This window comes from Odocoileus virginianus, chromosome 24 (genome assembly GCF_023699985.2).
Source record: "Odocoileus virginianus isolate 20LAN1187 ecotype Illinois chromosome 24, Ovbor_1.2, whole genome shotgun sequence".
Lineage (NCBI taxonomy): Eukaryota > Metazoa > Chordata > Mammalia > Artiodactyla > Cervidae > Odocoileus > Odocoileus virginianus.
Genome location: NC_069697.1, coordinates 28,723,493 through 28,734,564, shown reverse-complemented (window position 1 = coordinate 28,734,564; position 11,072 = coordinate 28,723,493). Strand labels below are relative to the sequence as shown.

The 11,072-nt window shown below is 40.8% G+C and overlaps 1 protein-coding gene across 2 annotated transcripts in view; it reads right to left on the bottom strand.

Moving 5' to 3' along the window:
* Nucleotides 1-4,272: 4,272 nt before the first annotated feature.
* CCNT1 (cyclin T1) overlaps nucleotides 4,273-11,072 on the bottom strand; it is a 40,172-nt gene continuing 33,372 nt past the window's right edge. For both annotated transcript variants that reach the window (XM_070454498.1, XM_070454497.1), the window contains one exon: nucleotides 4,273-10,281. In XM_070454498.1, the coding sequence (XP_070310599.1) occupies nucleotides 8,875-10,281 (1,407 nt within the window). In that variant the 3' untranslated portion in view covers nucleotides 4,273-8,874. The remainder of the gene's footprint in view (nucleotides 10,282-11,072) is intronic.

The window sequence follows — 11,072 nt, the reverse complement described above, 5'->3', positions numbered from 1 at the left end:
TTTCAGAACCCTAAGAAGTAGAAACTATGATTTCCATTTTACAGATAAGATAATGGAGGAATAGAACGGGCCCATATCTAGTAAACAGGGCAAGGAGGTGAATTTGAACCCAGCCCTTATTCTGAGTTTCCCCAGTGGCTCAGACGGTAGAGAATCCACTTTCAGTGCAGGCTACCTGGATTCTATCCCTGGGTCCGGAAGATCCTCTGGAAAAGGGAAAGCCAAGCTACTTCAGTATTCTTGCCTGGAGAATTCCATGGACAAGAGGAGTCTGGCGGAGGGGTAGCAAAGAGTGGGACACAACTGAGCGACTAACACTCATTCTTTATCCCTTGTCTCTTCTGTGGAGAAGTGCACTGGACTGAGAGGGCTTCCCAGATGGCTTAGACGGTAAAAGTGTCTGCCAGCACTTTTTCGATCCCTGGGTCGGGAAGCTCCCCTAGAGAAGGAATGACAACCCACGCCAGTATTCTTGCCTGGAAAATTCCATGGACAGAGGAGTCCACAGGGTCGCAGAGTCGGACACGACTTCACTTTCACTTTCACTTTTTTTCTTTTTGGACTGAGAAAATTGAGTTCTGAGAAAATTGAGTAAATGAGTTCTAGTTGAGGCCTTGCTTCTCTAAAATACAATTCCATGCTAAATAACGCAGGTATATAGAATGGCAGATAAATCCCAATCTTATAATCCTTTAAGGATTTTTAGTTAAAAGCATCTTTCATCTCACCAGGACTTTGGTAGACATGAGCCAACATTTTCTCAACATAACCCTTCTTTCTCTTTTTTGCATCCCAACCTTCCCAAACTCTCGTATCCGCTGTCAGTTTAAGTAAGCTATTTCTCCACTACCAATGAGCCGGTGAGCATGGTGACCGTAGAGAATGTACAAAGCTCCAGAACAGCAGTTTAGGCACAAGAAGTGATTAAAACCAAAACGAGGAAAGGAAGGCTTATAGGTGCCTTTTCCCAAAGATGAGGGCAATCCTAGAAGGCATTTTCAGAGAATGAGAATGATAACTCTGCTCTTCTGGAGTACACATTTTAGAGTAGTTTGGAATTGTGGATGCAATACAACCATTAAATAGCGACTGTGTTACATAAGCAAACACTCCGACCCTCAGAAGTACAGAGACATTTGTTATAAACACCCTATAACTAAAAACTAGGGGAGGCAGTCACATTATAGAAAACCTGGGAATCTTCAGCCAAATGCAGTGATATCAAAAAGGAAAATTAAAGCTACTATAGGGAACAATGTAAAGAGGCATTAGGGACTAGGTAGAGATGCAACGAAGGCTTTAATTAGGGAGTCTAGAGAAGGCCTTAGTTGGGGCAGGGGGTAGGTGGGCGACTGTGAAATCCTGCTAAGCTTGAGAAGACAAAAAATGCATTTAGAACCACTTCTAAATTGAGGAGGTGTAGATTATTAAATGGTCAAGATATTGGTAAATTCTTTCTGCTTTTTATCAAAGTAGATGGCTGATTTTAATCTGAGGAACATTTTGTTAGCTACTGAACAGATTAAAGTAGACCCTGAGGCTGTTCGTAAATAGAGGTTAAGGAAAGATAAATTGAAGGACGTTTTTAATTTGGAGTTTTGGGGGCTAATTCTAGAGGAAGTGAGTGTTGGGGGGGGAGGGGGATAAATGAATGCTAAAATCCTGTACTTTCTATAGTCATCTTCATCTATTTTCTTTCCAGCTTATCAGGCCAAAACTGGGGAGTCATCCTTGATTTCTCTTCGAACCTTACAGCAGATCCTACCAGCTCCAATTTCAGGATGTGTACTTATTGTTACCTTTAGCACTTCCAACCTGGTCCAAGCCACTTTCATCGGGTACCTTACTGTGAGTGTTCTTACCTTTGACTTCCTGTAGTCCACTTTCAACACAGCAGCCAAATGAATATTTTGGGGGTGGAGTGGGGTGGGGGTCCACACCTCACAACTTCCAGCATCTCATGGTCTTAGTTCCCTGACCTGAGATTGAACCTGGACCCTCGGCAGTGAAAGTCCTAACCATTGCACCACCAGGGAATTCCCCACCACATGAGTATTTTAAAACCCAAGCTAGATCATGTCACTTCTCAACACTTGTCAATGGTGCTCCATTTCACTGTCTTTATAATGGCTTACAAGGCCTTACTTTATCTAGCCTTCTGCTGCTTCTACAACCACATTATCCTACTACTTACTGTCTTCCTCAGTCAATTCTGTAACTAGCCCCACTGGCCTCTCTGCTGTTTCTCAAACATGCCAGTATCTGCTCACCTCACAAACTTTGCAACCTGGAATCCTCTCACAAGTATTCCCATGGCTTGCTCTCTCACCTCTTTCAGGTCTTGCAGTTCAGTCAGTTCAGTCGCTCAGTCGTATCCGACTCTGCGACCCCATGAATCGCAGCACACCAGGCCTCCCTGTCTATCACCAACTCCCGGAATTTACTCAAACTCATGCCCATCAAGTCGGTGATGCCATCCAGCCATCTCATCCTTCAGGTCTTTGATGAACTGTAGTTTCATAAGGCCTTCCTCCCTAGCCATCTTATTTCCAATTTCAACAATCTTAGCCACACACCCACAAAATCCCTCTCCTTCCCTGCTTTACATTCTCCAGAGTACTTATCATCTAGCATGTTTTATCTCTTCTACAACTAGAATATAAGTTGTATGAGGGCAAGATGCTTGCTTTGTTTACTGCCATCAGTAAATGGTAATATAGTAAGTACTGTATTCTAACTAAGGAATAAGTGAAAGGCAAGGGAGTGCCTGAAAACTACTTTCCAGAAAAGACGTATCTAGTTTTCAGTTTTAGCTTGTTTTCATCACTGGGGTTCTTTGGTTTTGAGTGTTATGTGAATCAAGAAAAGGGGTTAAGATTCCACAGTGCAAAAAAGGTAGCACAAGACAAGTGACAATCCACAAACGAAATCAATTCAACAGAAGTAGGCCCCAGAGCTAGAGATTACAATAAATAGAAGCCTCTAAGGGAATCCACAGGAGTCACAGAGGGCTTCAAACTTTCTACAGAATATTGAACGATAGAGATCAAGCCAATCTTACTGGTTTTCAAAACTGTCAAGAGACCAGGACGATTTAGGCACTGATGGTAAGATGAAACGTAATGCTATACCAGTTAGTTTAACAAACCTCTGTAACTAGGGATCCAGCTATTTGGAAGTTTATATTGATTTATACCTCATCTATTCCCAAGGATGATACAGTTGATATCTCTTTTAACAAAAGCAAATCACTAAATGGATGACTTTATAATAAATTTGTATCATCCATTCTCACCATTCATTTACTACACTTCTCTGTTCTTCCATTTATGTCAGACTAATATTCCTAAAATATCAGCAACTTTTATCACTAAAGTTTCAGGAGGGGCACAGCCAACAAAAATGTTCTTGTATTTCAGAAGACTTCCCTGGTGGCTCAGATGGTAAAGTGTCTACCTACAATGCGGGAGACCCGGGTTCAATCCCTGGATGGGGAAGATCCTCTGGAGAAGGAAATGGCAACCCACTCCAGTACTCTTGCCTGGAGAATCCCACAGACGGAGGAGCCTGGTAGGCTACAGTCCATGGGGTCGCAGAATCGGACGCAAGTGAGTGACTTTACTTCACTTACTTCAGTATTTCAGAAAATGGAAGAAAAAATGCACAGAACTCGATTTTTTTTCCAGAAGTGTTTAACACTATTTATCTTTCTTTCCTTTTAGGGCTTTTAAACTATAGCTATTCCTAACTTTTTAAAAAATAATTTAAGCATTATAGCATAAAAATTCTCTCCATTTAAATGTGTAGTTTACAAAAATTACCTTGTGTATGTGGTTTTATCATTTCCCAGGAAAAGGGTGAGTATTCACTATCAGAGGCTATTAATTTTTTTTCTTACAAAAGCACTACTGTCTATACCAACATTTCGATTTTTTCAAAGAACCAAATATACAAGTATGAATCACTGATAATGCTCACTAGATAAGCAGTACATGTTGCTATCTTCTGTTAGACTTGCCTGTTTTTCTGTGTACCAGTCATCCTTCCAGGTATCCATGTGACAATATAGAATGAGGGGTTTCTCCCCTCAGCCACATCATACTTATACTGTCAGGTTCACTGTGATGGTCAAATCTTAGGTATTCCCACTGAACTCAATTCCCATAGGATCCTGTGCAGTAAGAAAGTACATACTATACTACCAAAACTAAGACAACCATTATCATATCAATGAAATGACAAAGACTAACTTGAAGACTCAACACACATAAATGATCATCAGATGAGTGTAACATTTATTGATGGGATGGATAAATACAGATTGAGAAACATACTTGACAGCAAAATATCAAATTGATAGCCAGACTATAAAATGTATACAATGTACTTTTTTAATTTTTAAAAACATTTTTAAAAATTTTTTACAAAGAGCCCTTACTGTAATGGTCACTTACATCTTATCATTCACATAACAGCAGTAGAGATCCCAGGAGTAGCATCCAGAACTGAGGTGCCCCAAGGAAGACAGAGGCAAGAGCAGAATAGTATGCTGAGAAAGGACTCTTAAGAGCAATACAAAAAAAAAAAAAAAAAAAGACAAAAATATCACCACAAAATTGTACCTGAGTGACATAGATTGGTAAAGTGTTTCATTTTTTTTTTTCCTCCTTTGCTCTTTGGTCTGATAAGAAAACAGTTTTAGGTGTGTGGAGTCGGGTGAGGAGGTGGTCAGTTTCAAATCCAGAAAGCTAGGTTAACACTAAGTCAAGTCAGCTGCATTCTTTTCTGTGTGTTTAACCCAGTCAGCACTTCCATCTTGTAACCAAATCCAATGTGATCAACCACTAATCAGTTAAGGCCTCAGTTTTCAACTGAAGAGTTCCTGATAACCTGATGGAGACATACTTGCTCTGGCTTCAATCAGCATGCTGTCAAGCATCCCTCTCCACGCTTACTATGGCAACAGAAAACCCAAGGCTTTCTCTTCTTTTCATTCACCATGAATACACATTTAAAAACAGGAAGAGCAGACAACACTTTTCAGTAAACATTCCTTTAGAGACATTAAAATGGAAGGGTCTCCCACTTAAAATAATTCTCACTCAAGACCACTCTATCAGGCAGGATTATAGTACCAGGCTTTTTATCCCACATAGGGATAAAGAGATAAAACTTGACAGTGTGATACAACATGAACATTTTTTAAACCACCAGGAACAGACACTCAGTTAAAAGCTGGGTGTTGACAAGCAGCAACACAAGAAATCTGGGGAGGCATCAGTCACTCAAAGTTTAGTGGGACTGCAGAGGGCTTAATTCTCACTATGTGAAGGGTTGCACAGGCTGTTTAAATTCTCCCAACCCCAAGAGAATAACATTTGTATTCCAACTTCAAGATGTTGAGAATCCCTTTTCCCTGGCATTAAGATCAAAACAGATTATCAACAAAGGAATAATCCTCTTAAAAGTTAATCAGTTCCCAAGTTCCCACAGTCCCCTGTTTCTGTGGGAAATACAGGTATGTTTAGAATCCAACCATACTGGGGTAGACCCCTCTAATCGGCCTTTGTCCAGGAACAAAGAGGGGAATGGTTTTCAATATGGGGAATTAGGTAGCAGAGGTGAAAGTAAATCCAGCACTGATGTCACCATGATTTTATTTCTATATTCTAATCCATTGCTGTTCCAACTGGAGATTTAATTTTTCTATCAATACTGGTGAAGCCAATAATACAGAACTATGTAAAAGGATACATTAAATGAAAACACTAAAATCATTTTTAAAAAGAGGGGGGTGGGGTGCTGAGGGTCTCAGATATGGAAACACATTGATTCAAGTAAAAAGACTAGACTAATTCCTATGTATTTTCTAAACCCAAAAAGCATAACTGATACTTCAGAAGACCAACGTAGCTTTAGATTAATGCTTCACTAAAGATAATCGAACAGCAACACAGGTATCTGATTAAAAGTCCTAAGGACAATTCACAGATAATCGTTTTTGCCAACATGAGATTCAAGCAAAGTTTCAAAAATGAGATTTATAGAACCTGAGGCTCCAGGCCTGCTTATCACCACTTATCCTTGATAGTCTAGCTTAAAAGGAGGGGGGAGGGAAGCCATGTTTACTAGACTAACTTTAGATGTATAAATCCTGTTTGTCACCCTTTGAAGTGGTGAGGGTAAAAGACAACACAGTGTTTAGAAACCACACAACCTCATGAAGCCTAAATTTACAGAATGTGGACAACATGCATGCTAGTTGACAGGGACATGTGCTAACCCAAAGACAATGCAGCAAACACTTCAAGCAGAGCCCATGAGGTTCATAACATATGCACAGATATAAAAGCAGACACTGCAGGTTATCTTAAAACAGTATCAGGAGGCACTAATATAGAAAAGTCTCTAAACTGACCTATATCAGCAATGATCTACTAGTGCAAAGGCCAGACTATGCAGCAGAAAGCAGCTTTTAGGCTCTAGTAAGCACTTTTTTCAAGGTCACTCCTGACAAAGTTCTAAGGAACTAACCAGACTGCCATGGAGAACTGCTGAGGCCAAGTGGATATGTATCTCTGTGGTGAGGAAGTGAATGTGATTAGAAAATATGTGACATTTCATGAGAAAAACTTAAAGCTGTAAGAGACATTTTCATAATCAAATCAGTGATCATCACTTCCACAAAGATACAAAAGCAAACTAAATAACCTTTAAAGGTCAGGGAAGAAAGCTGACTCCACCAAACAAAATCTAAACAAACAGCCTAAATTTAGTAAATACATCACACATCTAGCAATTACCAAACATAACACAGAAAGTATCAAGGAGAAAGAGGAAAATGTCATCCGTAAAAGTAAAGTGACATTCCAAGTCAAAAGTATTACTGGTATATCGATCAGCAGAGAGCTCACTTTACACAGCAATGGCAGGCACTCTGGACAGTTAAAATATGTAGAGACATAGGACACTAACTCACCTTCGATTAAGGTTTATTGTACAAATTCCCTCCTATATTAAGCCAGTGCATCATCAATTCCAACTGCCTCAGTTTTCTCCCCAACCTGTTCCTGGCAAGCAGCAGCACACATAAAACTCCTATTTCCCTATGACTTCCAATAAAAAAATTCAATTTATCCATAAAGAATATTTGGTGTGAAAAAAAGCTGCATTAAAATCAAGACAAATTCAAATTACATCACCTTTTCCATAGCAAAAAGCACCATGAAGACTGAAGAATATCACATTAAATGATCTGTGACTTGGTGGCATTTTCAGCTGGACAACTTGGCTTAGAATTCTTTCTAGCCCCTTGAAAGATTTCTTTCCTCAACAAAAACATTCACTCCTAAAATATGGGACAATTAAGTACCCATAAGAACAGGACTCCTGATCCATGTTTCTAAAGAACTTTTAGAAATCTCCAGAAGAACTTCTGCCTAGAATTAAAGCCACCAAAGATGGACAATCTAAACCTAACAGTTATCTGTAGGCTAGGCTTGCTCACCCTCATGGCATCAGCACTGTTAAATTCGTAAGTTTCGATCTCTGAAGTCATATAGACTGCAAAATTTGAGGATGCAGTTGCTTCCCTTCAGACATACAGAAAGTCTTACATTCATAATATAATTTAAAATATAATGTCCTAAAAATTCCCAATCACAATTTTCATTGTTTTCAGTATCCTCCAGCTCCATGGCTTCTCCCAAAACTATTCTCACATATGGTCTGGGCTTCACAGAAAGGATAGCACACCCCACTTCCATTCAGAGACCCTGAGACTGCTCTCACTTGAACACTTTCCTAAAGCCCAACGTGGGGTGGGGGGTGGGGGGGGGCGGGGATACAATTCTGTAGGGCCAAAGCCAGCCTAGCTCTCCAGCCTTCTTCCTCGATCCCATCTTTGTTCTCTATCAAAAGGAAAAAGAGGGTAAAAAAGGAAGTTTGTGTAAGAGTCCAAAGTCAGACTATTGACTGCACCTGCCCAAACTAGAATTTAGAAGGCTACCTCCAATTACAACATAAAGAATAGGAGAAATCATCACGCCAAATATATGCCTCTTCCTCCCTTTATGCTCAGAAAGGCCACACCGTGTTCTCTCTAGTAGACTGTCGAGAAGCAGAAATGGTGAAGGACAGGGAGGGAAAGATAAAACATGATTTTTAAACACACACACACTTAATATCACACACACCCACACTTATTTACACACTTACATGTCAAAACACTTCAAGTGGCCAGAGCCTGTCTCAGAACTCATGGCCAAAATCCTATCTTCCCATCCCGCCTACACACACCCCCAACCCTCCAATCCCACCCAGGACTCATTACTGTGTATCTCATACACACAGCAAAATCCCTACCCCTTCCCCAATTATATAAAAAAAAAACTAAACAGATAACTTACTTTCTTTAAATTATTTTTTAAAAGTCTCTTAAAAGATTTTGACGTTTAAATACTTCCTCTCTTCTGATATATTAAACACCAAAAGGATCCACAACTGTTTGATAAAACAAACCCTCCATATTTCAGTCCTAGCAAGAAGAGGGAAGATATCAACTCTAATCAACCTAATTAGAAGGTGGAGAGGCCAAGAAGAGAGAAAGTATTCTGAATCATTCACAGCTTTAACACATTCTCACCTCTCCAATACCAGTAAAAACTATAATAAAATAGTTAAATTTCTGAGGCAGGAGATATTAACCACCAAGGTCCTCAACCATCCTCCCACCTATGTCTCAATATTAATTTATTCCCTAGTCCAAGAAGGGTGACATATTTTATATGAGAAGTAATTTTCTTAGTCCAGAATCAGTAGTTTAAAAACAAATGCGTTTTTAAAGAAGCTTTTTTCTCCTCTTCTTTTTCTTTTTTACTTGGGAAGGGGTGGAAGTGGTGGAGGAGGTTCTGATGGTAGAGGTGGTGGCCGGGGTTTGTCTGTGTTGCCAGATCTGGAGGACATTCCACCAGCCCGTGGATTCATATATTCTCCGTAAGAATGAACGTATTCAAACGCCGGGGGCTGAGTTGGCTGAACACCCTGGGCATTGAGAAGGGAGTTAAGCATATTCACAGTATCTTGATAGTCTGTGGTCTGGGGTGTATTGTGACTATTGGCCCCAGTAGAGCTTTTATCCAATTTCATGTGAGGGACTCGAGTTTTACAGCTGGGCTGTGAAAAATGAAGGCCACTTGTGTCTGAGCTATGCCCAGGCAACTGGGCCATTGTAGGAAGAGGTGGGAAGGAGAAATTTATGGAAGAGGATTTAGCACTCTTGGCAGTCTTGGCTGAATGATCATACGCCGCCCCTCCAGTCTCTTCAGGGAGGGGCCTTTTACGAGAAGAACTGGAAGAGGAGAAAGAGCCAGACAAGCCATAGGGTTTGTGTGCTAAGGTGCTTGTCTGGCTACCATGTTTTGGATCACCCAGACGTTTGCTCCCAGTGCCAGCCGGAAGCTGTGAGTGAGAGTGTTTGTGTGAGTGGTGATTATGATGATGGTGATGATTAGATGGGTGAGTTCTGTGCTTTTCTTTGTGCTCTCGGCTCTTTGTGATACTGTCATCTACAGAATTGTGCTTGTCAGCTGCGGTGTGAACTTTAATGCGCATTTTTATCTCCTCTGGTTTTGCAGAGGCAGCTTTATCTCCACCTGTCATTGGAATTCTCATTTTGAGAGCAGTTTTGTCAGTTTTTTCCAGAAAAGGCCGCTCAGGGTTTTCTGAGCCCTCTATGGGCATTTTCAGAATGACCGAAGAATGACTATCATGGTGAGACAGGAGATTCTGGGCAGCATACGCATACTGTGACTTCACATTGGCCTCCATGTTCTCCAGTTGCCTCTTCTGGGCAGCCAACTCTTCTGCATGCTTTGCACGGTATTCTTTCAGTGATACTTTAGCTGACGGCACACTCTTACTATTCTGTTTCTGGGAAACAAACGCATTTGAACCATCCTGTTGTAAGGAATGATCAACTCCTACAAGTGCTAAATTCTCACTCTTCCGATAACCCTGAGCAGGTTCTACCTTGAAAGGAGGGTGGGAGGACAGCCAACGCTCACTTGACAACATCTCCACATTGCTTAGGTTGCTCTTTGAGTCTTCAGTGGCTGGAAGGGAAGGCACTGCACTTGTGGTAGAAGAAGCTGACATGCTCATTAAACCTGCGATAGTTGTATCTGAAGAGCTCTGAGAAATCATATTAAGGATTGTCTGCTCCGAAGAGTTTTCATCTGCTCCTCGGTCATCTGCTTTTGTTTTCCTGTCAGCCTGCCATGCCTAGAATGAAGCAAATAACATTTTTTCACTGCAAGTAATTCATCATATGGGGAAAAAAAACACTGAAATGAGTAGCCTGTATCTGCTGCGGCATTGGGAGTTGGGATAGCCCATAACCAGAAGGCTACTCTAAGATGAGATTGACAATTATTACCATCAGGAGATTTAAGATTTTTTAAAACTTCAATCAAGAATTACAAGATCGCAAAGAGGCACAATACCTAAGGTATGAAAGCAAGCCAAGTGTTCAACAAAAAAAAGAGAACGGATTTTTAAAATGTGGCCTATACATACAATGAAATATCATTTAGCCTTAAAAGAGGAGGGAGACTCTGTGAAGAATCTGTCTCCCACCTAAACAACAACTGCACAGGCAGAATCTTTCTGATACAAGTATTTTGGAACACTAGTCTGCTGAAGGCTTGTAATTTCCAGGGTAAGTAAGCCATGGACAAATAATTGGGTTTAATTTCCCTCAATTTCAGCTCTCAGCCCCAGGCAGCTGTGCATCTGTTCCTACAGCAGCTCTCTCACAGCCTTGGGAAGCCTGACTGGAAGATACTGGAGATCTGTGCTCTGATCGCTGACTGTTGCTTTCAATCACAGAGGTACAAAGAAGCAGGTGACCACTGCTGTTGCACCTCCCTCCATTGTTGTGATCCCCTCCTCCTCTGGCTAAAGTGAATTCCCCAAATACAAAGGGCCAATACCCTTCCTCCCCCACTTCATTTTTTCCTTTTCCCTCTTTAGGAGCCAGATACTATGGTAGAACATTAAAAAACTACATAGAC